We start from the raw sequence: 27652 nt of genomic DNA, 5'->3' as shown, positions 1-27652 counted from the left end.
CTGAACAAATTGCAGATTTGCAATTAACTTGCTAGTAGTACTACTACTAGTAGTGCTGCTGCTGCAGCAGCAACAGTGGCAGGAATCCTTTCAGCTACTGTTCTGCACAGGAAAGGGATGTTTGGGGGGAGCAGCTGGTCAGGTCAGCTGTGTACAGCTAGCTTCATCACTTGCTGGTATAAATACCGCCAACCGTGAACTGTCACAGCTCACTCCTACTACTACTCGTCCTGCACTCGATTTACTACGAGCCAGCTCATATTGGCTCCCTGCTCCTCCTGCCGCTGCGGCCGAATTACTTCGTTGTACCGTGCGCTGCACCAACGATCGATTCGAATGGTCAACAGTACACAACCGTTTTGCTGGACAGTACAGCTCACTACAGTAGAAATCAATTTCCTTTGGGCATTGAATTGTCTCGTATTACTATGAGACTCATACGCCCATTTTCTTTGGGAATAGGAACGAATTAGCTTAGCAAAAGAGTTCTACTCGGAGTATAAATCAATTCATCATTCTCTACACACGTGACACATAGACTGATGGAAAGAGACCATGAGATCGGAATCCATCCATTCTATACGCACATAGAGTTGATAGAGACAAATGCCCAACGGTTAAACGACGCAAAGCGGCCAATAAGAAACAAGTAACTTACGGTTCTGAGGAATACAAGTACTTTCAGATTCTCACAAAATTCCTATACATTCGAAACAAAGGCTTTTTTTTTTCCAAAAAGAAAAGATCATCGGTTATTTACAGCTCGAGTACGGCCATATAGCTCCAAAATAAAAATATTTAACTATTTATAGTGGCAATTAAAGATTAGCCATATGTTATAGATTGTGGTTGGTAAATCCTTAATTGCCACATTTAAAAGTTAAATGCTCTGAAATGTCCAATATGCGTACTGCTAGTACAGCATGCTACTACTACTATCACTTTCAACTCGCACATCTGATCGATGCCCAAGTAGTCTTCGACTCTTCGTTGCACGGACGGTTCAAAGGGAAGGAGAAACCTGTCGCTACATCTCACCATCACCTCGTTCCTGTACAGAAAACGGCCAACCTGTCCGTGATGCTGCTGCTGTGCTGGTAGTAGCAATGCACTAGCATTTCGCTTCTGATTTTTTTTTTTACCTCCCCTTCACCGCTGCTCTGTTTCAGAGCAGCAGAAGAATTTTACTCAAAGTAAAATACAAAGATGAACCAGGAAAATTCTAGTGCTAATAATACTACACAGATCTCATAATTAACAGGTGGTTTTTCACCGTGCATTTGTGGTGAATTTGAACCGGGATGGTTGATTTTTTTTTTTGGGGGGGTTTTATTGGCGGGTCACGACGCCGACCCTCTCGGCGGCGGCGCGCATGACGCCGTCGACGAGCTGCGGCATGAAGGACTCGGCCACGGCGCCCGGGCCGCAGCCGGCGCGGAGCCCGACGCCGGCCATGTAGTTGCGGACTTCCGTGCGGATCATCTCCTGCATCGCGGAGACGAGATCGGCGTTGAACGGGTATGCGGATGGAGATGCTGCCGGCGGCGACGGCGGCGACGGCGGCGGCGAAGGGGAGCGGGAGGGGGAGGGGAGCTCCTGGAAGTGGCTCCGCGCGCTGTCGTGGTGGAACCCCGGGAGGGAGAGGGAGAGGGACAGCGAGGTGAGCGGGTCGTCGTCGCCGTCGTCGTCGTTGTCGTCCCGCCGCCGCGGCGGCCGCACGACGTCCGCCGCGCTGATGGCGTCGAAGCCGCCGGGGCGCGGCACGGGGCGGAACACCTGCCCGCCGCCGCTTCCGCTTCCGCAGCCGCCGTGGCTGAGCTCGCTGCGCTCCGATCCCGTCGGGCTCCCCGGCCCGGGGCTCACGCGCTTACACGGCCGGTCGATCTCGCCGCCGTCCGTGGCGGTGGCGAGCTTGCGCTTGAGGGAGGAGTTCCAGTGGTTCTTGACGGCGTTGTCGGTGCGGCCGGGGAGGAGGCGCGCGATGGCGGCCCAGCGGTTGCCGAGGCGGGCGTGCGCCCGGAGTATCGCGGCGTCCTCCTCCGCCGTGAACGGGCGGCGCTCCACCTGCGGCGACAGCTGGTTGCACCACCGCAGCCTGCACGACTTCCCCGACCTCCCCGGGATCCCCCTCCCGATCGCCGTCCAGTTCCTCGCCCCGTGCCGCTCCACCAGCCGCCGCAGCGCCTCGTCCTCCTCAGGGCTCCATGGCCCCTTTATCCTATCGCACTCCGCCTCCATCCCCATCGAATCAACCTCCTCCTCCTCCTTCCTCGAGCTGCTCTAATGGCGATGTGGACGTGTCGGACTCGATGGCGAGAGGAAGAGGGAGAGGGGATTATATAGGCGGTGGGGGGAAGGAGACGGTGGCATACAGCTGGCGAGGCGCGTCATTTTCGGTACCTGGATGGCGGGTGGGGACAAGAGGTTTGGTGGGTCCCACGTGTCAGGGAGCTCCACGCGGTCCTCCTCGAGCTGGAGTAGTGTGGACGAAGGCCGTTTTGGTTTGGTTTGTTACACGGGGGCCGGCGGGTCCCTGTGCCGTTTGAAATTTGAATAATCCTTCTCATTCCGTACAGTCAAACACACACAGAGAGGAAAAAAAATAAAATCCGTTGAAAACTCAATTATGAAAGTGTTGGAGCGGTTAACCCAAGACGAGAACGGTGTCTCCATCCATTTTATTTTTCAGTTTATAGTGCCAAAATAATTTTACTACTCATGAGCTGCCAACAAAATCTATTATATTATTAAAGTAATAGAAAAAGGAGCTTCCACGTTCGCTCTCATGGCCTAGAAATTCTCACATTAATCGGAGAAAAAGAAAAAACAGAGTCCATATAGAAATACAATTTAGAAATAGTTGAAATTCAGAATTAAAAAATAAGTAATATTAGAAGAGAAAACTAGAGTCCATATAGAAATACAATTTAGAAATAGCTCAAATTCGGAATTAAAAAAATAAGGAATATTAGAAGAGGAGACTAAGTCCACATAGAAATACAATTAGGAAATAACTGAAATTCGGAATTAAAAATAAGGAATATTAGAAATAAAGTATAGAGTACATATAGGAATTTAAAACTAACTAAAATTTGGAATGAACATAATAAAATTAAAAGTAGAGTTTAGAGTCCGTATAAAAATACAATTTATAAATAACTAAAATTCGAAATTAAGAAAAACATGGGAAGAAGAGTTTAAAGCCAATATAGGAATACAATTTAGAAGTAACTGAAATTTGAAATTAAAAATTAAAGAATATTGAAAAATGAGTTTAGAGTCCACATAGAAATACAATTAGAAATAATAAAAATTCATAAATAAAATTAAATAATACCGGAAGAAAAGCATAGAGTCTATATAGAAATACAATTTACAGAAAATCTGAAATTAAAAAAAAAGAAATATTAAAAGACGAGCCTCTATATAGGAATATATAATTTACAAATAACTAAAATTTGATATTAAAAATAATTAATAACTAACAGGTATATAAAATATAATATGAATATTACACATTAGTAGTTTTGTAAAGTTATTGCAAAATTTAAAATTATGTTGTCATTTTAATATATTTGAATAATATAATGAGAAAACATATATGCTATTATATGAGAGAAAATATAATGATCCTAGCCGCGTAATTTGCGCGGGCCACCATGCTAGTTTACATTTTAAAACCGGATTTCGTACATACTTCCTCCGTTTCATATTATAAGACTTTCTAGCATTGCTAATGAATATTAGCAATGCTAAAAAGTCTTATAATCTGAAACGGAGAAAGTACTTCATATTTATATTTTCGTTATGCTAATTTTCATTTTTCATCATTGTCTTTAGATTCGCAGCACTAAATGTATTACATCTCATACTAAATTATTGTATTTTAAAATAAAAACAGTATAGATATTTTTGCAAAGAGAATATGAAAAGAGAGCGGCGGTGGCGACAACGACGACGAGCTTATCCATCCGCTAGGTTGGGAAGGAGAAAACTCGAGTGGATGATAGATCGACCTATCATCCATCTATCCAGGCATGCATGCAAGCGTGCATGAGTGCATCCATCCATCCATCCATCCCCCTTGGTGTTGGAAGTGGGCATTTGGGAAGGCGACGGGGGTTGGGGTTTGTTTGGTTGCAATCGCGAAAGCCGAAGGCGTAGCCCGCGCCGGAGCCCATCCCCCCATCACCCCGCCGAATTCAATCGCAACCGTCCAACCCGCCGCCGGGCCCCGCCCGTACCGTGTGTGTACAAGCCGGACTGTACGACCGGCAGTCTGCTCGCCCACACACCCCCGCGCCGACGGGAAGACCCAACGCCACTGACGCGTGGGCCCCAGCACGACCCCGACCCCACCTGGCAGCGATAGGAGAAGGGTGTATCGTTAGCCCGTGCGGAAAACGACAGGGGCGCCAGGCTGGAGCGCAAAATCGTGGCTGGTAGATAAAAACCGGCGCGATTTCGTGGGGAGGGGAGGGAGGCGTGGCGCGGCAGTTAATGGGCACAGCTCAGCACTACCCGCAGCGGAGGTGTCTCCCCGTCGATCTATACGTTCTCTATTGCTCCTTCCCAAAATAAATTTATTTATAATCGTCTGTATTCAATATTTAATTATCGATATTATGTAAAAACTTTTATATGATTAGTATCAGATGATAAAACATAAATAGTAATTTGTGTGATATTTTTTAAACTTTTTTAAATAAGGCAGATGATCGAACGTTGAAGAAAAGCCCACAAATAAACCTATGTATTTTGGAAGAGAGGGTGTAGTGTACTGCTATCGTACACAACCACCCGTGGGCCCCACACCCAGGCACTCATACTGCTACTGCTGCTGTGCGTCGACGCGTATGCGGGGAGAGGGGACACGTAGCGGGGAGAGGAAAACGACGAAGGCGCAAGGAAAGCGAGAGTGTGTGAGTGTGGAGAAAGGAAGTCAGAGGAGGAGGGGGAATCATGGAAGGGCGAAAGGGGACGTGGATCTGGGAGGCAGGGACAGGCTGGCGATGGCTTTAACGGCCTCCCACCGCACCGACACCGGGCCGGTACTGTACTGCGCTGTACCCCCCATCCAATCCAACTCCACGCAAGAGAAGAAAAAAAACGAAATTAGTGTTTGATTGAGTTATACTGTAGCTTACCGAGATCGAGTGTGTATGGCTGTGTGTTTAGTTCCACGCTAAAATTAAAAGTTTGAAGAAATTGAAACAATGTGACGGAAAAATTAAAAGTTTATGTGTATAGGAAAGTTCGATGTGACTGAAAAATTGGAAGTTTAAAGAAAAAAGTTAGAATCTAAACACGCCTATCACCGTGTTTAGTTCCAAAATATTTCTTCAAACTTCCAACTTTTCCATCACATCAAAACTTTCATACACACATAAACTTTTAACTTTTCCGTCAAATCATTCCAATTTTAAATAAATTTTCAATTTTAGTGTGATCTAAACACACCCATAAATTTGTGCGTGAGATCCAGGGGAGTACTATACAACCAGAGCAGCCACCCGTTTCGGTTACGAGGGGCAGCTTCCTTGCAACTTCCGGAGACCGGTTTGTTTTGTGATTTTTGCAGTAGCTAACCAACCAACCAACCAACCAAAGCCGCGAATCGAATCTCACCGTTTTTTTTGCTTCTCACTACAAGACGGACAGCCACGATCTCTGCAGATTTTTTGAAAGAAATGATTATGAGGTGAGTCGACCCGGTCTGTCTGCCTCCGATCCGTACGTGCCGGCACTCCACTGACGACTAGTCGTACTAGTACCAGCTCAACCACCCGCTGCCGATCTGCCGACGCCGCGGGATATTCTCGTTTTCTCTCGGGATTTCTCTCTCTCCCCGGCCGGGCTGGTGGTGTACGGGCGCGTCAGCGCGTGCGTGCGTGCGTGAACTGAACTGAACTGCGGTTGTGGAGTCTGCGGGAGCGGACGTGTTGGGCGTGGTCGGGCGGAGGGAGGGGTGCCGTGTGTGTGTCTGCCTGTGGTGGAGAGCGGAGAGATTCCGGCGCCCCCGCGAGCGGACAAACGGACACAGTAGAGTGCAGTTAGTAATATATTTGTTTAACATTTTTCTTGGTTAAAGTTTTTAGGTTTAACTAGGTTTATAGAAAAATTAGTAGACCTATAATATCAAATTAGTTTTATTAAATTTAGTATCGAATATATTTTGATAATATGTTTGTTTTGTATTAAAAATATTAGTATATTTTTCTATAAACTTAGTCAAATTTAAAGGGACTAGCACTCATCTTTCTCAATCAATCACAATCTTTTACTATATTAATTCTTTATTTATTTTATTTTCTCAACTAATTATAACATCCTCTTATACGGCCTTATCGGTTGGCCAAATACTTTGGCTGATCAGTCAAAGCTACCTTCAATTCAGCCAAACTTCAATACAAATTGGTTAGCTTATTTTGCTTAAACAGCTTATCAGCCAAAGCATTTGCCATTCAATGAGGGCGATAATCTCCTTATGTACCCAGTAGTACGTGTAGTACAATGATCGGGAGATAGCCAAGCCGCCAGGATACACGTGCCCCGTAGTATGTGTAGGCACGAATCAAAGCGTTCAAAACAGTACCCTCCCGGTCCCCAAGTATAGAATTTTTAAGTTGTTTTGCAAATATTAAGATTAGGGAGAAGGATTTCTTTTCGGTTAACTTATTGATGAAATTTTGAATTTTAATTTAAACAACTGTTTGGATTGTCAAGGTGCATAATTGGAAGTGCATGCTAACAATAGACGGAGTAGTGCTACTACTATATAACCACTGCAAAATCGTTGGAGGCACCAAACAAGCAACAGTGCAACACATTTATGTGTACAAAGAGCAAACCCACAACCACTAGTATGTGTACGGACTCTTCCAATTATTTTTGACACGACGGACTCTTCAAAATTAAGTACTCCTAGATAAACTGGGTCATTTAGCAACATGTCAAGTTTCCTGATTCCTCAACACATACTCCTACTACTGTAGTGGTACTAATTTTCTTTCGCTTTTGTGGGGGGGGGGGGGGGGGGGGGGGGGGGCATCATGGGTTTCATTGATTTCTACTCTAGTGCGTGAGCGCAACCGCCGCTCGTGCTGCGCTGGGGAGGACACAGCCGCACGGGCGGGAGCAGGGGCCCAGCCCATTCCATGGTCCACCCGTGCCGTAGCCTGCAGCCTGGTGAGCAGTGCCACCACCCAACAACTCGGCCCAACCTTAGCGATTGTACGCTCACAAATTCAACTCGTAAAGCCTGTGTGCGTACCGTACGTGTACCACCACCAGCTCCCCGGTGTACTGCTGTTCATGTGAACCTGCTGCTACTCAGCATCAAGCAAGATGAAATTTACGCAGTGAAAGCTAGATTTTTTTTAAATTTTGTCTGGACAAGAAACATACAGGCGGACGAGCGGTGCTACTCCTAGCGAATACCAAAGCCCGAAGCAGCAAATGAAGAGCAAGATGATCAACGGGAGCCCTTGCCTTTGGCATATGCGCTGATATGCTCACGCCGCAGCAGCTTCTGCTGGAGGGATGGCCACGGAGCGCAGCAACTCCAGGGAGCTCGCCAGGCCAAGGAAATGCGACAGGATGATGTTCGCTGAAGCCTGCGTATCATGATTGTTCAACATGATTAATGGCACTACAACGGGTCAGATCATAAACTGGAGTGTGCAATGATGACCAAAAACAACAATTCAGTAGTTCATTTTCCATCATAGCAAATGATAACATGGTTATAATATAAGTTTCTACTCAACATGGAAGAAGGATTATATGATTAAAAGCAGGGAAAGTTTGGAAATATTTAGGGTAGTTATATTTTGTTGTTATTCAGAGTGAGGCATAGTACGCTGGATTTATCTCGTTGCTATTACACATACATGATCCTTAACGTTAATAAAAATATATAGAATCAGACAAATCATTTAAAGCAGATGATAGTATAGAATATCATGTAAACATGAACCTCTCAGTGAGCGTTCTTTACCAAGATAAACAAATATATGTCGTTTAGGTTCCCCCTTGAAAGGCAAGATAGGAAAATTGTAGGAATAGGGCAAATGCAGGAATTGAATTAGTATGTTTTTTCAATCCTACAGGAATTGAGAGCACAAGAAGCCCTTTGATTGCACCACAGGAAAAATTCAACCAAAGGAAAGTTTTACAAGAGGTCTAACCTCTTGCTTATTTTCCTATGGAATTGACCATAGGAAAGCTATTCTATGGAAGTTTTCCTATCTTATGGAAGTTTTCCTATGGATCAAAGGGCTCTATAGGAAAATTCGTTAGGCAAATGAATCTTTGCCAATCCTCCATTTCAAAGGGGCCCTTAAAAAAACTGCAAGTGTACAAACGTATTACTTCCTAGTAGAAATGAGTTAAGTACTTGAAAACCAGCACCAGAATGTTGAATGCAGAAAAATGAGAGTGAACCATGGTGCTTATTTTCAACTGAAAATTTCGAGAGAAAATGGTTCAAGGGGAGAAAGGATGTGTGCAAATCAAATACCTGAACTAGGAAAACATCTAGAGCCAAAACAGGACTTTGACCAGGGGAAGTTGCTTGATAGTAAGGTACTGCAGAGGTAGTAAGAGCCTTCGCTACCAAAGCCCCAACAGTTGCTTGCATGCCGAGAACTGCAGCACCCATCCCGAGCATATTGAGCACAATGCCATTTTTCAGACTTCTAATTACATCAGCACGTGGAGGAGCCTGGAAAGCAATTCACAGTTTTATTTTATTACCAAAAAGGCAAATAAGAAGAATATCAAACTTGCCGTACAAAATAACCACCTAAAATATAAAACTCCAAAAGCAGACATATAACACACTTATGTGAAAGCACCAGTTCAGCCGTCCAATAGAAGTCAGACAAGTACGAAAATGAGTTAAGGGCAGTGTTGAGACATTATAAAACAGGGAATGGGGTTGAGAAAGAGAGTACCTTAGCAGGTTCACTTGCTGTTTTTCTAAGTCTTTCAGAAAGGCGGATGTAACCAAATGACCAGAAGACTGAAATAAAACCCGCGGCAATACCAGCAGCAGTTGCATAGAATGTAAAAGGTGCTGTCACCTTCCCAGTAATAACTGTAGAAAATGACAAAATTCCAGCGGAAACAACTGTGGACACCAACTGGGACCAGAACCCAAGAGTACCCAAATTCTTGAAATACCTCGCTGTTTTCCCCAGTCTCTTGACAACCTGCCATTTACTCCACGGAAATGGGCAAAAAAAAAATGTCAATTAGGCTAAAACAAGCATAGACAGAAGTTAAAAGGTGTGGCGTATACATTATTATGTAAAATTCTCAAGCATGAAGAAATAGCAAATTCCCAATCTTAAAAAAAAATATCATGAAGGTTAACCAACAAGGTCCATCAAGAATATTAAATATCTTTACAAACCAAATTGAGTATGGCATATCAAACTAAAAGGCAAAAAGATGGCCTTGGCGTAGCTTCATAATCAGGAAGGTATTCTGTTATACAAGTAGGAAGAAGTGGTGGTATGCTGGTATCAAAATTCGAGGTATGCCAATGATGCCGTGTCTTTAGGATAATAGAGTAACCAAAAGGTATAAATCATATCCTAGCGAAGAATGACACATTATATATTTATATTGTTTAACCAGATGCTTCACAAAGACTTCAATCAGAAAGCAATAGATGTGACAGGACACACGATAAGGAAAACTTAATGCAGCAAGGTTGATAAACTAACAGAAGTGAATCCAACAATTATGCGCGATTAACGTCATCACAATATACAGAAAAGAGAACGAGTCGCTTACAGACGATATCTCTAAAAAAATCATTACCTTCGCTTAATTGTAACAATTCCCTGTCTTAGAGACATCAGATTACTAATCGCTCGATGCCTGAACCCTAAACCTCATGATACCCAAATGCACATCCGAAAACACGCGACCACTACATAATCCAACACTAGATACATCCCCAATCCCCAAGTGGTACAGCAACATGAGTTTTCTCGAGAATATCAGCGAACACACGATTAACCCTACTTCAAGCAGAGGCACCTCTACCAGGCACAGACAGATCAAAGGGGGGTGCGGAATTAGCGAAGCACCTGCTCGAACTTGGCCCGCTCGATGTCCTGCTCGGTGGGGGGAGGCGTCGGGTAGAGAGGGCCCGACGACGACGACGACGACCCCGCCGCCGCCACGGTAAGGCGCCGCACAGCGCTCAGCACGCCGCCGCTGAGGCGCCCCGCAGGGAGGGGAGTGGGAGCGCGCGCGGAGGACGCAGAAGCCACCCCCCGCCGCAAGAGCGTAGGCGGCGCCGCCGCCGACGGCCGCGCTGGGAGTAGGAGCGCCGCCTGCATCTCGCTGATTGTGATGCTGCTGTCCGCTTCCGCTGCGGCTACTGCTATTTTTTTCCAAAAAATGCGTAAAACCCCCTCAATTTTACGAGATTTTTTTTACTGTGACTGGGCCAAGATTGCGGCCCATCGTGCTCGGACATTATTTCTTTTGAGAAAGGTAAATTCCATAAAAACTAAATTTATCATAAAATTTGGTTAAATTATTATGGAACTACGTATTTAATAGGATGTATCATAAAATTAAATTTATCATAGAACAACGAATTTAAAGTGAAATATAGTAAATGATATCAACTTAGGTGGTGTTCTTTTCTTCTGTAAATGAAGATTAAAGTATTTTACACAAAACGGTGTGGTATTAACGTATGATTAATTAAGTTTTAATTATTATAAACTTTATAATAGATTAATATAATATTTTAGAGCAACTTTTTATGAGTACTCAAATTTTCATCCACTTTTTCAGTAGAAACAAACGGGATCCTAATCACAAAATGTGAACATTTATAACTCAAATATAAAATTAGAGCTAAGAATTTAAACATACAGGAATCCGTAGTTCCGTGAAATTTACTCATTTTAGTATTTTTCTTTTTCCGCACCTTTCTCCAGGAATTCTGTGAAGCGTTGATCATCCATCCGACGGCCTCGAATGCTAGTGCGTTGGCATTCACCCATCCGAAGCTTCCAGAGCGCGGGGCCCACCACCACCACCACCAGTCCATTACCGCTCGCTCGCTGCTCCCCGCCGGCGACTGCGAAACAACCCGCCGCCGCCGTTGCGCGCCGTCCGGTCGCATCCCCTGGCCTGGCCGTCGCCGGCTCGCCCGCGGCGCACTCCTCCATGGCCGCCAAGTGGGCGCAGAAGACAGTCGTCATCCCCGCCCAGCACCGGGGATGCCACCTTATCACCCCCAAGGTCTCTCCCTCCCTCCCCGTCGCCATGTCCGTACATCTCTTTGCTCCAGCGCTTTGCTTGACTGAGACCTTTTGCAGATTCTGAGGGAGATTGAGGGCGACCTGTCCGGGTTCAAGTGCGGCTTGGCGCATCTGTTCTGTATGTAGATGCACACACTCAACTCAACTCATGATCGGTTCATTCATTCATCATCGCTCTTGCTTAGATAGCTCGATTTTGTTGTTGATCGATTGCTGTGCTAGGCAATTTTCTGAAAGTACTTTATGGATAACCGCATACGGTGTAGGTAAATTCCCCTGAACATGCTGATGCTGATGTGATGCGTGATTGTTCAGATCCGTCAGGCCTTGTTCGGTTTGAAGGGGATTGAGGGGGTGTGAAGTTATTCCCCTCCAATCCCTCCCTCTCTCTTAGGGATTAACCGAATATGGCCTAAGTGGGATTTAATTATTGCGAGGGTTTTAGCAAACTATTCTGATATGATGATATGTTAAAAACTTGTTTTTATCTTGTGCATGGGATTGACCTGAGAGAATAAATTTGTGGTTGACTGGAATCGTTTTGAATCCGTGTGAACCAATTTATACAAGGAAGTAATATAAGTTCAACATCAATTAATGGCATCATAAGAAAATAGACCATCCTCATTTTCTTTAAAGTAATGACAATGTCAATTATATGCATGTTCGTAAGCTGATAAGCATGTCCAAGTAAACACATGTTTTCAATGTACGAATGTACGATTGTAGTATTGATTTTATTTTCACTATACAGTGCAGCACACAAGCGCTTCCCTAACCATCAATGAGAACTATGACTCCGATGTACAAGCTGACACCGAAACTTTCCTTAACCGAATTGTACCAGAGGTCAGTGGTTGCAATTTGTCTTGTCTTTGATCATGATCAAACAAGGGATCATGTAAGAGCCACTTCATTGTGTGTTCACTATTTTCAGGGCCGATCTGCTCCTTGGAAGCACACTCTAGAAGGTTATTTAAGTGGTTACTTCTTTTTTTTTTTTTTGAGAAACAAGAGGTTACTTTTGGTATCCAGTTAGGCTGTACTGAACTAGTAGCAGATGGTATTAAATTGCTCTAGCATACGGTTTTTTGATTTATTAAGAGTCAAGACTGTACTATTCTTCAGATCAGGCCATATTAGTCAATAGTCATAACTGTGCTGTTCAAATTGCAGGACCTGATGACATGCCAGCACATATTAAATCATCAATGTTTGGTTGTGCCCTGACGTATGTGTTCCCTAATCCCTACATTCTTTTCCCCATGTCAATTTTCTCCCAAGTGAGCCAACAAAATATAAAATTAGATTCTTCTTTTGCATTGCTTCAGGATCCCTATAACTGATGGGCATCTCAATATGGGCACTTGGCAGGTAATAGAAACATATAGGATATCATTTTCACAATTGACTATCCTTTATTTTCTGGTTATTTTGTTGTCAACCTGCAGTACTAAATTTTTAGATAATGGGAATTTATAAAACTAAAAGAGCACAAAGACTCCAAAGCCTTTCAAAGTGAAAAGACTTCCCAAACAAACCAACGACCACATAACTCCTTTAACCGCTTTCTCATGTTCCATCCATCTTTACCAAAGAAGTGCATGACAGATGTCTCTAACAGTTTGCATCCTTCATTCATCACATCACGCTCATCTTCTTTACACAACAAGAACCATTGTCGAGCCCAGTATGTCCCCCTGAAAATAACCTGCAAGTAAGAGTTAAAATTGGAGCCGTTGAAGACCACATCATTTCTGCAAATCCACATTGCCCACAACAACGCCGCAATCCCTATAAAGATTTGGTGCTTTAGCCTAGATTGTAAACCCTTTAGCCAAATCCCAAACATATTAGCAACATTGTTAGGCGGATTTATCCCAAATGTTATAAAAAGGGTACTCCAAACAAATCTAGCCACATGAAAATCAAAGAAGAGATGTTGTATCGTCTCATTGTGGTTACAAAAACAAAACTTAGTGCTGCCCTTCCAATTTCTTTTTGTTAGATTGTCCTTCGTGAGAATCACTCTCTTCTTTAAATACCAGAGGAAGATTTTGTTTTTCAAATGAATTCTAAGCTTCCAAATTAAATCCTTCCTAGGCACTACATCCTCATACATAATCATTTATACATGGAGCTAACCGAAAATATTCTGGTTTTGTTAACTTTCCAAATAAACTTGTCTCTATGGTTTGAGAGCCTAACAAGTACCACTTTAGCCACTAGGTTAAACCTGAAGTACTAAATGTTTCGTTGTTTTATATAGCGACCTTAAGTTCATCATGAAGTTCTCGAATCTATATACAGGAGATAAAAAGTTGTCATGAAGTTTTAGGAGACCATGCAATCGTGCATGTGAAATTTGTGTTGATTATGTTGCACGCGAGTTTAAACTTATCTTTTAAGGCAATGCGGTGCTTTGTATCCCATATTCAGGCATAGTTTCAGTGATAATATCCGGTGCAAAGCTGTAACCTAGCAAAATAACTAATTATAAAACCCGTCTAGATCATAGAGCACACTTCTTAAATTTTGAGCACTTATTTCATGGACTTATTTTGTGTAGGGTATATGGCTCTGTGAACATCGTGACAATGCTTCCTCCCGGAAAATTGTGATCACTCTCAATGGGGTCTAGATGAAGGTCTTCAAAGGCTGGGATGCAGGAAAGAGAGCGAATGTTGGACAGTTCGAAGCACGGGCATGTAAAATCATGACTCCTGCCGTATACTGAATTGTTGTTCTAAATATCGATTAATGCTGGGGAGCTCTATGAAATTTACTGGTACTGTTTCCTGTGTGATGTTTGACATGCTATGTTATCTTACAAACTTGTGAATTTTATGGCAGTGATGCTTAATGCTTTCTAGATCATTATTACTGGCACTTCCTACGAATTTCTTAACTATCAACGAAAAATGTGTTCAATCATTGTTACTGCGTTCCTGATATCGTATCTCGTGGCACTGATTTGGACAATGGGGTGCAGTGGTAAAGAAGTGGTAAAAAAATAGGTGAAACCCCGCGCATTGCTGCGGGAAATTTAGTATGATAACAATAAAAAAATAACCTGTTGTAAGATAGCTAGATAACATCAGATTAAGTAAGTTAATGTGGTTTATGATAATTTAAATTTAAATAGTATGTACAATGGTGATTCAAACGTAAAAAGTAAGGTGGTATGACTTTTTGGAAGAAGAAAAATAAGGAGATGGTTTGGAAAGTAGATTAATCATCTAAAGGCTAAAAACAATTGATGTGATATGACTTAATTATAGGAAAAAATGAGAAAGATAATTTGGACCATAGATTAATCATTTAAGCACTAACTAAATGAGGATGAACTATAAAACTATATATATAGGATATCATAAAACATAATAAAGATATATATTGAAACATTATGTAAATTATGTTGGATGATAATTTAACATGTTTGTATTTGAAAGCTCTTAAATTATAAAAACTATAAAGATATAGTATGTTTGCATGATATTTAAATGTGATGATTGGTAGTGGATGATGATGTGGCATCTTGTTAATTAGTGGATGATGATGTGGCATCTTTGCATATTAAGCTTAAGAAGTTAGTGGGGGATAACTTTATAGTAAGATAGGATTAGGGCAAGGCGCAGTGCTAGCTTGTAAACCGCTAATCCTTTCTTCCTGGAGTATAAATATAGTTAAAACCCACTATAAGCATTACCTCCTATAAAGCAGCCTCCACATTAAGGCCATGTTTGATTCAGCTTAAGATTATTATAATCTGGATTATTAGGAGTAAGCTGAAACAAACAAGTAGATTATTATGCTAGATTATTATAATATATAAGCCAAATTACTATAATCCAATAATGTTCTCTAGAGGAGCTTTTTCCAGATTATTGAGTGGCTAAAGACCCACTACCCTTAGATGCCTCTAATAATCCAGAGAAACAAACAACATATAGCTTATTTTATGTCAGCTTATTATAATCCAGCTTAGAGTAATCTGATTTAATAATCTTAAGTTAAAACAAACAGGGCCTAAGCCACGTCATCAACTTTTTACACCTGTAGGATCAAAGTTGTCATCTGGCTGGGTTCGTGCATAGCGAAGTGCAAACGTTTAATTAGAGTAGACTCAAAATGTAATATGAGATGGTCAATTTCTTATATGCCATGTTCATTTCACCTTCAGCGCAGTGCAACAACCATGCAAATTCAAATCACTTAGACTGTGTTCTTTTGGAGGGGTTCCTAAACCCCTCTGCACGTAAAACGAAGCGATAGATTAACGCATTATTAACTAAGTATTAGCTATAAAAACTTGAAAATGGATTAATATAATTTTTTAAAGCAATTTTCCTATAAATATTTTTTATAAAATATGTACCGTTTAGCAGTTTTAAAAACGTACACATGGAAAAGAGATGAGTCGAGAACTGAAAGAACAGCCTTATTGAGAAACTGCTACCATCAATAAGAATAAGAATAGCAACCGTTCTTGTGTCATTAATTAACCCCATTAATTCTAGCTCTTTGTAACTATTGTAAGCGTGCTCTCTCAAACTATCTTAGTAGTATATATAAAGCCACATTCCTCTTTTCTGATGAACTCCCCCTTCCTCGCATTGCTTCTCTTTCGTCCACACACATGTTGATTACAGCAAGATTACTCCTTCCTCTTCCTTATGGGTTCCCATCTAATTATCTCACCCCATGAAACTAAGTGCCAACCTGACTATCTTCAGCCACAGTTGCAGATTATAGTTAGTGGATCTCCTTCTGTTTAACACCAGCATGCACGCCGCTAATCTTATATTCTTATGTGTACCATGTGTTCAACAAAATAACTACATTGTTGTTGCTTGCAGGTTGCATTGTGTGGATATTTTTTTTTGTTGGATTCTGTACTCACTCCCCCAATACGCTCATGGACATCTTCCCTGTTTTTTATCACCAATTGTCCGTGAAGCCTAGAGCATAAGCATCCCCAAAGGTAGCTTTGGCCTTAAAATTAGTTGATCATTTTTACCTTAAAGTTAGAATGAGGACATGCTATTTTGAATGAAACTTTTGTATACCAGTTCCTTCTTTTTGGATCAATTGTTTTTTTGTGATTATGTGCTTGAGTTGGACACAGGGATTCATATGCGGTATCTAATTCTTGCCCTTTTTATTAGTTTGTATCATGTACATTTTTCCATCATTATATCGTTCTCTCTCTCATCTCTGTTCATTGGTGCGTTTACTTTTACTGTTTAGCTCTCACATTATTTTCCTATGTGCCATGCTGCTGGTGGATTTTGGAGCAAATATATAAGTTACAACCTATTAACTATATTTATTGCTATAAAATAAACAAGCTTTCATGATTAGCCACGCCATCAAATTATGTTAGCTATTAGATCAAACTACGTACAATATACCAGCCATTCGAGCAATGTTCATAAGTAAATAAGTTCCAAAATCCCGTTGCAACGCGCACGGTATCCACTAGGTGAAAGCAACAAGCTATCGATCTCAAAGGAGAATGAGCCACATCACCTAAAATAGTAAGGACCGTTAGATGAAACTAATTAAGAACTGTACCATTGGATCATATATGAGGCATCTACATCGCTTCTACATGTCTTAGGGATGTGTTTGACAGGTGGGATTGGGAAAGGGGAATAGATGAATGGCTAGGATTAAATTAGGATTAAATGATGTGTGAATAATGGATGGCTAGGATGCAATATTGCACTTTGGAGGATGGGATATTATTTCCCAATCGCATTTGCCAAACAAAGCCTAGATGTACCATCATTGGCTGGCTCTCGGGATGCATCATCTAAAAACCAAGGAGACAACTTTAGGCTCTTTTTTTTATAAAATATATATTCCGTCTCAATTTTCGTTAGTATTTTTTTCAGCTTTCCCATCTCGCATTCTATGCATCCATGGCGATGGCGGGAGATCTCCCATGAGGGCGGTTCTAACTCCATTCAAAGCCGCCACTGCTGTTACTGCAGCAGACAAGCAGTTACACTAGTACAGTACAAATAAATTGGTCAGTTTTATTTCATGATCCCATAAAAAAAATTAAACTACCAAAAGTATGCAGTTTCTTTCATCTCTGCAAAAATGGTTCCAGTTTCTTGGGAAATCACACGAGCTGAAGCTCTAAATTAAGACTGATGAAAGGTGGCCGTCGTTTAGGAGCCACCTAATTTTAGAAGCTCCGTTCGCACCCTTGCCGGGACACCTCCTCTTTTGCCTCCTCTCCACAATCTGATATAGACATCTTGTGGCCTCGGCTTGGTGGGGCTGGAGAACGTCTTTTCTCAATTGTGTTATTGCAGTTTCATGTGAGGTATGTATCTTTTTTTTTTTCTCGAGCATGTTGCTCTGCAAAATTAAATTTGAAGTTATCTGTTCTGAAAAAAAAAAGTTTGATGAGAAGTTATCTTTCGCCTTTGATTTGCATGAATTTAAATTTGAAGTTCTCTGCTCTGAAAAAGAAATAAGTTTGATGAGAGGTTATCTTTCACCTTTGATTTGCGTGTATGATCCTTCAGCGGTTTCTTTGTACATTTGTTTTGGTATAGTTTTTTTTACTCCAATATTGTTTAATCTTCTCCGCTGTTTGATTAGTTCACAAAAATATTATGTGATGCAGGGTGCTCCTCCTGTCCAAATGGGAGAAAGATATCCTCACATGTTCTTGATCCTCCTACTTTTTCATGGAGCCCATGCGGCTTTGAAAGATCCAGTACAGAAATGGCAGACTCTTGGAGGTAAACATCTTCTTGTTCTCTTTGCTGTTTTTTTTTTTCAATTGGAAAGATTGTTGTTTCACCTGATCAAGCATTTTGATTTGCTAATCTTTGTGGTGGTGTCCTACAGGTCAGCGTCCTCTTGTCATTGCTCGTGGAGGGTTCTCCGGCCTGTTTCCTGATTCAAGCCAGTTCTCGTACCAGTTTGCAATGTCGAGTAGCTTGCATGATGTGGTTCTGTACTGTGATCTGCAATTGTCCAGTGATGGTTTGGGCTTCTGCAAAACTGGATTGACATTAGAGAACTCGACGCTTATCGCCGAAGCCTTCCCTAAGAGGGCCAAGACATACAAGGTGAATGGAGAGGAAATCCATGGGTGGTTTGCTTTGGATTTCACCGCAGACGAGCTGTATCAGAATGTCACATGTAAGCAGAAAAAAAAACTGAGTAATTTCAGTCTTCAAAGTGAAACATTGCATACAGTCTTTAAATAAAAATTCATTTTTTTTATTTGTGCTCCATGAATGAAGTCAATTTCAAAATATAAAAATATATGAATGATTCATAATTTTCTTATGTATTTTGAATAGATAAGGTTGGAATGGAGCCTTGGAGGTGGTTCGCCACATAGCAGCTTGTAGCAAATTCTGAAGCTATAATTTTTTTTTTTGCTGCAATTTTTCTCTGACTTGTTATTCTGTGATTTGATCATCCCTCAGTGATCCAGGACATCTTTTCTCGCCCAAGCACATTTGATGGAGCCATGGGAATGTTTACCCTTGAAGATCTTGTCGGACTCAAGCCCCCACATTTATGGGTTAATGTAGAGGTAATTTTTATTTCACTATTACCCACAGACTTACTGAGGCACTTTTCTTAGTACGCTATATTGTCTCTCTAACACAAGTTCTTTTTTAACTTTTTTTTTTTTTGCTTTCAGTATGCTTTATTTCTCCAGGAGCACAAATTAAGTGCCGAAGATTACATATTAGGATTACCAAAAGATTTTAGTGTCGCTTACATCTCCTCACCAGAAATTGGATTCTTGAAAAACGTGGGTGCTAAGCTCAAGAAAAGCAACACCAAGCTAATTTTCCGGTTTCTCAGAGAAGACGTCGCTGAGCATACCACCAAGAAAACGTATGGAGAGATCCTGAAAGACCTGAAATCCGTCAAGGCCTTTGCATCAGGGATTCTTGTCCCCAAGGAATACATTTGGCCATTGGGCAAGGACCAGTATCTGCGGCTGCCTACTAGTTTGGTCAAGGATGCACATGCCCTTGGGCTTGAAGTTTTTGCCTCTGGATTTGCCAATGATGTCTCCATGAGTTACAACTACAGCTTTGATCCCAGTGCAGAGTACTTGCAGTACATTGGCAATGCAAACTTCTCTGTCGACGGCGTGATAACGGATTTCCCTCCCACTGCATCAGGAGCTGTTGGTAAGAAGAACATATGCAGAAATTTTACTGATGAAAGAATGAAAATTGTCATACTGTATTATTCATCAATAACAGCATCATTTTGACGATCTTTTGCAGCGTGTTTGGCAAATACCAAGGGCAATCCTCTTCCTCCTCCTGGTGGTGGTAAATTGCAAAATACTTTTACTGTTCACCGTCACATATTGTCAAGCTATAAGTTACCACCATTCCTACATTTGCACTGATTTCTCTAATTCGATCAGATGGAGGCAGGCCACTGATCATAACCCACAATGGCGCGAGCGGCGTCTACCCGGGCAGCACGGACCTCGCATATCAGCAGGCAGTGAAAGACGGCGCCGACATCATCGATTGCGCGGTCCGGATGTCGAAAGACGGCGTGGCCTTCTGCCAGCCATCTGCAGACCTCAGCACCAGCACGACGGCGTCCACCAGTTTCATGACCAAAATCTCCACTGTCAGTGAAATTCAGAACAAGTCGGGCATCTTCTCCTTTGATCTCACATGGAGCGAAATCCAAACATTAAAACGTAATAATGAGCACCTGAAATCTTCTTTTTCATGCGTTATTTCATCCAAGATGATCACATATTCATTCACTAAACATCTTGCTCTTTTGTTTTGTTTGTCTGATCAATTTCGTCAGCCGATCTTCTTGGTCCGTACACCCAGGCAGGCCTGAAGAGGAACCCCGCGGCGAAGAACGCCGGCAAGTTCGTGACATTGCCTGAATTCCTAGACTTGGCCAAGGCCACCAATGTCTCTGGCATCATGGTCGAGATGGAGGTACACAAACAATCACCATGCTTCTCTTCTCAACCTGAATCCATCTCATCATCATGGTTGAGCTGAGGCTGAGCAATTTTTTTTTTTTTTTTTTTTTTTTTTTTTTTGTGATTGATGAATTGTGATATTGAACGCAGCACGCATCGTTCCTCGCGAAGCGAGGCCTCGGGCTGGTGGATGCCGTGTCGGGGGCGCTGGCGAACGCGAGCTACGACAAGGAGGGCGGGCACCTGCCGGAGCTGATGGTGGTGTCGGACGACACGTCGGTGCTGGCGGCGTTCAAGAAGTTCCCGGCGTTCAGGCGGGTGCTGATGGTGGACGAGACGATCAGCGACGCGTCGGCGCCGTCGGTGGAGGAGATCAAGCAGTTCGCGACGGCGGTGACCGTCGGCCGCGGGTCGATCGCGCAGGTGAACGGCTTCTTCCTCACGCGGTTCACCGACGTCGCCGACCGGATGCACGCCGCCAACCTCACCGTCTACGTCGGCGTGCTCCGGAACGAGTTCATGAACCTCGGATTCGACTACTGGGCCGACCCCATCATCGAGATCGCCACCTACGCCTTCCACGTCATGGCCGACGGCCTCATCACCGAGTACCCCGCCACCGCCGCCACCTACTTCCGTAAGCAACAATCTCCTACTCCCCGTCTCGTTTCAGATTATAGGGGCCTGTCACATCGGACCTTTGAATGGACGTTGGAATGAGTTTTCGGACACGAATGAAAAAACTAATTTCATAACTCACCTGGAAACCGTGAGACGAATTTTTTTGAGCCTAATTAATCCATTATTAGTATATGTGGGTTACTGTAGCACTTATGGCTAATCATAACTTAATTAGGCTCAAAAGATTCGTCTCGCGATTTACATGCAAACTGTGCAATTAGTTTTTCTTTTTATCTATATTTAATGCTTTATATATATGTCCAAAGATTCGATGTGATGTTTTTAGGAAAAAAATTTGAGGAACTAAACAGGCCCTAAGTCGTTTTAATTTGGTTAAAGTCAAATTACTTCAAGTACATTTTCATCCAAAGATAAATATATATGAAAATATATCTAATTATAGATTTAATGAAACTAATTTAGTATTGTAAATATTAGTATATTTGTCTACAAACTTAGTCAAAGCTTGAAGTAGTTTAATTTTGGCCAAAGTCAAAACTGCTTATAATCTGAAATGGAAGGGGTACCTCCCACAAAGCCATAGACACCAACTAGAACTATTTTTTCAGCTCGAGAAACTAGTATAAATTAATCATCTTAAAAGTAAATTTTATAAAGCCTCACGTTTTATGATCAAAGTTGCAGAAAATTGTAGGTATTATGACTTGTAAAACATAAGAGATTTTATGGTCTAATGTTTTAAAAATTCCCACCTTGATTCGAATTTCAATTGATTTCAATACATCTGAAATAATACTTTTCAAAGTAGTGAAGAGTTAAACCGACAAACTTAATGAAGAAATAAAAACTAAAAGTTTCATATGCATTACATGTTTTGAAACGGTAAGTAAATATTTACCAAATATGTATAGGCGTGGGATTTTGTCAAAATAAATAGATGAGGTTATGTGCCACTGGCCATAATACTCAGGATTTTATGCAACTTCGATATTATAAAAATATGGGGTTTGATGAAATTTGCTCTAAATTTTAACTTCTCTGTGTGAATTGCAGGGAGTCCGTGCAGCGATCTGAGCCTGAACCTGAGCTACGCGATCCTGCCGGCGGACGCCGGCGCGCTGGTGCACCTGGCGGCGCCGGGGGCGCTGCCGCCGGCGCTCCCGCCGGCGCCGGTGCTGGAGCCGGGCGACGTGCTGGACCCGCCGTTGCCGCCTGTCGCCATTGCCAGCCCACCGGAAGAGGCGGCGACGGCGGCGAAGCCCACCGACAGCAGCAGCTCGGCGGCGGCGGCGAGATCCAGCGCCGGCGCCGGCGGCTGCCGTGTGCTGGCCGCCGCCGTCGCTTCCCTGTTTCTGCTACTGCTGCCATCTCATGGCTTCCATTGACGACGATCTTGATGGATGGCATTGTACTAACACATGTTTTCTCTGCGTTTTTCTCTCCTCGTATCCTACTTTGTACTGTGTAACATAATGTTCTCTAAATAGATTATATGTGTATATGAACCTGCACATAGATAGATAGATAGATAGAGATATATATCAAAAAATGCACCAAAACTTGATCGTTTGCAATTAACAAAATATTTAAATTCTTCAGAAAAAAATGGAAGAAAACAGTAAAATTCACTCATCAGTGAACCAACCTGTCTCTAGCATTATCGGTTACCCATATCCCCTAATAAACCAAAACAACTTATTAAGACATAATAATTAATGCATAAGTAAAACCTTTAAAAATTGTGTTATTAGTAACTTAAAATACAATTCTGAAAAAGAAAGTGCCTTAAAATATCTTCAACTTAAAATTTAAATTTTAGCTTTGGTTTTAGCTTATTAGTGCAACTGATGGGGCATGATTCACCTTTTTTAAATTCTATTTTTTTTATTAAATTTCGACCACTAATCGTATATTTAAATGCTTTAAATATGGCATTCTTAAATTTATAAGCCGATAATTAAATTTTTTAAAAAATACAAAAATGAAATTCGAATTGGATGGCATCTTGGCATATTCCATTTCTAGCCCATCATCCTCTCGTGCGGTCGTGCCAACGAAGCAACCCGCTTGGCGCCACACAAACATACGGCGGCGACACCGAGACACTCTCGCCGGCCGTCGCCGCCGCCGTCTCCTCCCATGGCGACGGTCGCCGGCCGCTTCGGCTCCCCGCCACCGCTCCCTCTCCCTCGCCTCCGCCGCCGCGCCACCTTCTCCGCCGGCGCACGCCGTTCCGCCGCTCGCGGTCGCATTACGAGGTTGGGTTTTTTTTTTCTCTCTCTCTCTCCGTGGAACCGCTTCTGATAGGATCAGGATTAAATTGTTGAATTGCCTGGTGGAATTTTCAGTAATTATCTGCGCAATTGCGAAATTCCTCATCTGATAATTCTCGCAAATACAAACAGTTCGCGTAATTTCTCCCGTATGGATTCCTGCGCTGCAAGGGCATCGGCCTCCGGGGCTGAATCTTCTTCTGGTGGTGGGGAAGATGCGAGCGAGATAATCGATGCAATGGAAGTGAAATCAAGCAGCACTGCTGCTTCTTTCCTTGCTAAAGTGGCACTTGCTCTGGGTGTGGCAGCTACTGCTACTGTGATTTCACTCTTCATGAGGCAGCCTTCTTCAGGTCCATCTTTCAGTTTGCCACAGATTGTTGATGCTTCGGCGCCGCCGGATGCGGCAGCGACCATCGGATATACTTTTTCGCTGTTTGGGAAGAAAGTTATTGTTCCGGAATATACTCCAGGGTATGTGCATTTCACAATTTTATGGGTTATCTTTCTGTTTCACTCACAGTTAAAATATTGTGTTGTTGCATATTACTCCTGAAATGCATATGTGCTAACCCGGCAAAAAAAAAATGCATATGTGCTGCTGAAGTAAGACAAAGACAAATACATTGTTGATTCCTGGATTTTAATATTCCATTCTCCATGAGCATCCATAATTTTGGCTGTTATATCAGATTGTGAATTTATTTGTGAGTGGAAACTACATGCTAGATACATATGCTTTTGGGGATAATTTCCAACTACCAAGGATTTTTTTTGTCCTAACTACCTAAGATTACCACCTTGCACCATTGCAACATATATGATGATTAATGGTGGATGGTGAAAAATATGTAAAATGAATCATTTATATACACATGTACCATAGTCACACTAAAAGAGTTTCCAAAACTTTTTAAAATATAACGAATTGCTAATAAATTTCTTCAGGTGGGTTTACTTTTGGTTGCTCATGGCTGCTGGATTTGGACTATTTATTAGTGAAGAAGCTTTAAATGTTTGGGTCTGTCCTCTGTACTGGCATCTTCACTGTGACCATGCCCAACTAAGTTTCAATAACTTACTGCAAACTTTTATGTTCACTGCGTAATTGATTGTTGCATGCTAAGAACATGATTACTTTTTTTCTTGATGTAGGTTGGGATTTCTTTAGCACGCAGCCTTTGTTTGGATGGAACCTGGCAGTCTCTTGCTAATTCATTCTCAATGAATGCATCTTATATAATTTCCACAGTGTTATGGGTTTACTGGTGCGTGCACAGTTCCTTTTTGTCAGTCAATCGATCATCAATTAATCATGGACCATCTTTTGTTACCTGACCCATCCTTCCATTCAGGGGCGTTTGTATTAGTGATATGGTTCCATTCTATCTAGGTAAACTTTTTAGGCAAACAAGAGCATCTGAAGACATAAGCAGCAAGGTATAAAGCAGGGATTTATTTGCCATTTTTACTTATATCATAGTTTCATAATTTTGGTAAAGAATAACAGACTGAAAGAGTATTCTTCACTCTGAATGAGATATAATTTGCACATCTGTTTTTAGATTGGAATTGGGAAGGAGAAAGCACTAAGCATATCGCGTGCGGTGCAGAAGTATGGCAACCTAATTGGATTTGGTATATATCTGAGATTATAATTTCTCAAGAGTTTATATCTGAGTAAGGAGCATTTTCCTGAAATGCCAGATTATAGTGCTGCACTTAGTGCATCCAGAAACAACACCAGTGGGTTACATTCGTTAATCACTGACAGTGAGAAGTCACTAATATCTGTGATGTTTGGTGCAGTTGAGCGATTTTCAGTTGGGGTTCGCAACCCTACAGGATTTCTAGCTGGCGCATTGGTTAGTCATTTTCCCAGGCTTCACTCACAGTGATTCTGTCAGAAATTTCTGATAAACCCGACATTTTAACTGACGATTACAAACAGGGCATACCAGCAGACTGTTATTTTGCTGGAGTTTGCTGTGGTTGTCTATTTACTCTTCCTATCCAGGTAATTTGGATTTTAATTTTCTGTTACTTCTGAAGTTACTGAGTTGTCACTTGCTCAGGACGTTTGATCTAACTTTATAAAGACTTACTACTTGGCGTGATGGCTATAATTTTAGGATATACTCCTATGTAGTTGTTTTTTTTTTGTTACCTTTTATGTTCAATTCTGTCCTGGCCTCCTGGGTGGTAATTGCTGGCAGGGAACTTTGGCCATATTGTTGCTGATTTTATCTTCGCCTTTACTAGATAGAATCAATCTGCAAATTATTTCTATGTTCCTCGAATGCAGTTGTGGCAACTAAAAAAATGTTTGTCTTACAATACAATGTTTATCCTTGTTAATCTGTAGGCTGACACCATTGTTATATTCAAACATCTTACAGATCAATTGAATTAAATACATGAATAAGAATTCTTCAATCTGTATTTACGACAGCTGACACTAATGATGTCTCATTGCAGCTAGCTGTTGGGTTTTTCCTGAGAGAACGGCCTGTTGTTGCACTCGCAAGTGTTGCAGCAGCTGTGGTAAATCTCCTCCCCTCTCCTGAAAAATTGAGAGTAAAATCTTTGTTTACCTTTTCTAATCAAATTATGCTTTGCTTTGAAACCAGGGCATGTGGACCGTGTTCCCTTATGCAGCAGCCGCATGTACTGCATTGTTCTTCTACCTCAGTCGTCGCAACTCCAGTAACTGAATGTGGTGATACTTCATTTGCAATATTGCATGTTGCGACGCATGCCAACTCAGTCCTCTTCTGAGTTCAGACACATCCATTAATCTTATATCTGAACATAGGCTTGCATGCACACTAACATACCCTTTTCCCCTAATGTACAATTTTATATATTATTTTCCTTATTTGTATGCTAGCTTCTGAAGAGCTATGAAATGTAGAAGTATATTGGTTCAGAAAGCTTGTATAGAAGTATAGAACTGCCATTCTTCTGAAACTGTTTTACTCGATCTTTTCCCAGCTTCTGGCTCCTTTGGATACAGTGGTCAAATTATTTACTGAAACATGGATACATCATGCATTGTACTACTAGTAGTATAGGAGCAATATATATTGATGGCTATAATTTTAGGATATACTCCTATGTAGTTGTTTTTTTTTGTTACCTTTTATGTTCAATTCTGTCCTGGCCTCCTGGGTGGTAATTGCTGGCAGGGAACTTTGGCCATATTGTTACTGATTTTATCTTCGCCTTTACTAGATAGAATCAATCTGCAAATTTATTTCTTCCCCAGTGCTCCACAGTTCTCCAAATGAGAAAAAGAAGAGGGGGTGGTGAATGGACGTGGTTTTAAAGCTAATCTGTTCCAGCCTGAAGCAAACCATCTGCACGACACATGTCAGTCTTATCTTTCCAGCTAATTACAAATATAACATATTTTAATTGTATCACTACCTTAGGCCTGATAATACTTGTCGTTTTTAACAAGGCCGATTGTAAACTATAAAATCTTTGAATATGAATAATTTCTAAAATATTTATCTTAGAATTATAGAGATCATATACATAGATTACTCTTAAAAGGTACTCCACTTCAATAACATTATATATTTATTGATATTTTTGGAGATCATGTTCTTGTTCAAAATGATGGCCGATGAGTATTATCAGTCCAATGGAAGTAAGTATTAATTGCTTATACGGATATATAAATGGAGCTTACAGTGCAATTAATTGGGATAACGTATTGTTAGCTCACCTTGCTTGCATGGCTCACTGCTTAGTGCTCACTGTTATGTTCGCTTGTAGCTGCTCACTATTCTTCGCACTTGAGCTCAAGGCCATCCGGCATCCGCCACATATAGCGATCCTCTACCTTAAATCACGTGACTTTAGGATTACTGATATGTAGACCCATAGCAAAAAAAAGATCCATATGTCAAATATCAATGACTCAAAATCACGTAACTTAAGATAGAGGATCTCCATCCTAGCTCAATACCCTACTACTATTGGAGTTGGTGTTGATACCACCATTATCAAAGTTGTTGAATGATCAGAGCACAACACCGTATGGCAATGTCATCCATGATAACGTGGGTTACTTCGTTGATGCAAGCTACAACCATCGCGAATGAAGAAATATAGGAGACGAGCAAAGAGAAATGATCGTCGTCACACGTAATTGGATAGTGAATCTGTGAATGTGCCAAATAGTAAACATTGTTGTTCCTTTTCCCAAATACTATATGGATCCTCACGAGCATATATGTATGAGTTTTGAAACATGATTCAACCATCTTTAATTCATGTTTTCAAATCCTGGAATAATTAACTTTTTGCCACTTTTACGAGTGGTTCTAAAGAATTTGCCACTAGACCCACATATCATAGATATCGATATCGAGTGGCAAATCATTAATTGGCACGTGACAAATAATTAGGCCCTATTTGTTTAGGCTTTGGCTTATTGGCTTAGATTTTTAAGTCAGCTTATTTGCATA

At 41.6% G+C, this 27652-nt stretch overlaps 3 protein-coding genes across 3 annotated transcripts; 1 reads left to right on the top strand and 2 right to left on the bottom strand.

Annotated features, from left to right (window-relative positions):
- Window positions 1-1117: 1117 nt before the first annotated feature.
- Window positions 1118-2302, bottom strand: LOC127761099 (transcription factor MYB44-like). The gene has a single exon (XM_052285317.1). It carries the CDS (start codon window positions 2242-2244, stop codon window positions 1330-1332), a length of 915 nt encoding a protein of 304 aa, XP_052141277.1. The 5' UTR covers window positions 2245-2302; the 3' UTR covers window positions 1118-1329.
- Window positions 2303-7070: 4768 nt separating this feature from the next.
- On the bottom strand, window positions 7071-10398 carry LOC127761229 (protein TIC 21, chloroplastic-like). Its single transcript, XM_052285490.1, has 4 exons — window positions 10104-10398; window positions 8958-9215; window positions 8522-8725; window positions 7071-7616 (listed from the first exon to the last, which is right to left on the bottom strand). Exons 1-4 carry the CDS (start codon window positions 10356-10358, stop codon window positions 7515-7517), a joined length of 819 nt encoding a protein of 272 aa, XP_052141450.1. The 5' UTR covers window positions 10359-10398; the 3' UTR covers window positions 7071-7514.
- A 637-nt stretch (window positions 10399-11035) lies between these two features.
- LOC127763580 (glycerophosphodiester phosphodiesterase GDPDL7-like) lies at window positions 11036-26279 on the top strand. Its single transcript, XM_052288328.1, has 21 exons — window positions 11036-11277; window positions 11355-11415; window positions 12052-12146; window positions 12235-12268; window positions 18171-18467; window positions 18761-18870; window positions 18982-19483; window positions 19583-19630; window positions 19729-20016; window positions 20133-20272; window positions 20410-20896; window positions 21955-22117; window positions 23346-23648; window positions 24123-24195; window positions 24330-24442; window positions 24530-24614; window positions 24740-24812; window positions 24984-25039; window positions 25126-25191; window positions 25653-25718; window positions 25805-26279. The coding sequence occupies exons 1-21, from the start codon at window positions 11203-11205 to the stop codon at window positions 25886-25888; spliced, it is 3219 nt and encodes a 1072-aa protein (XP_052144288.1). The 5' UTR covers window positions 11036-11202; the 3' UTR covers window positions 25889-26279.
- The last annotated feature ends 1373 nt before the right edge of the window (window positions 26280-27652 follow it).

Source organism: Oryza glaberrima, chromosome 2 (genome assembly GCF_000147395.1).
Source record: "Oryza glaberrima chromosome 2, OglaRS2, whole genome shotgun sequence".
Lineage (NCBI taxonomy): Eukaryota > Viridiplantae > Streptophyta > Magnoliopsida > Poales > Poaceae > Oryza > Oryza glaberrima.
This window is presented reverse-complemented; position numbering and strand designations above follow the sequence as displayed.

Excerpts from the sequence above, each read along its gene's own strand:
- LOC127761099 (XM_052285317.1), bottom strand. The coding sequence starts at position 2,244 with ATGGGGATGGAGGCGGAGTGCGATAGGATAAAGGGGCCATGGAGCCCT.
- LOC127761229 (XM_052285490.1), bottom strand. The coding sequence starts at position 10,358 with ATGCAGGCGGCGCTCCTACTCCCAGCGCGGCCGTCGGCGGCGGCGCCG. Across the intron at positions 9,216-10,103 it reads AGCGGGCCAAGTTCGAGCAG|GTTGTCAAGAGACTGGGGAA; the intron begins GTGCTTCGCTAA and ends AGTAAATGGCAG. Across the intron at positions 7,617-8,521 it reads TAGATGTTTTCCTAGTTCAG|GCTTCAGCGAACATCATCCT; the intron begins GTATTTGATTTG and ends CATGATACGCAG.
- LOC127763580 (XM_052288328.1), top strand. The coding sequence starts at position 11,203 with ATGGCCGCCAAGTGGGCGCAGAAGACAGTCGTCATCCCCGCCCAGCAC. Across the intron at positions 24,443-24,529 it reads ACAGTGTTATGGGTTTACTG|GGGCGTTTGTATTAGTGATA; the intron begins GTGCGTGCACAG and ends CCTTCCATTCAG. Across the intron at positions 25,719-25,804 it reads CAAGTGTTGCAGCAGCTGTG|GGCATGTGGACCGTGTTCCC; the intron begins GTAAATCTCCTC and ends CTTTGAAACCAG.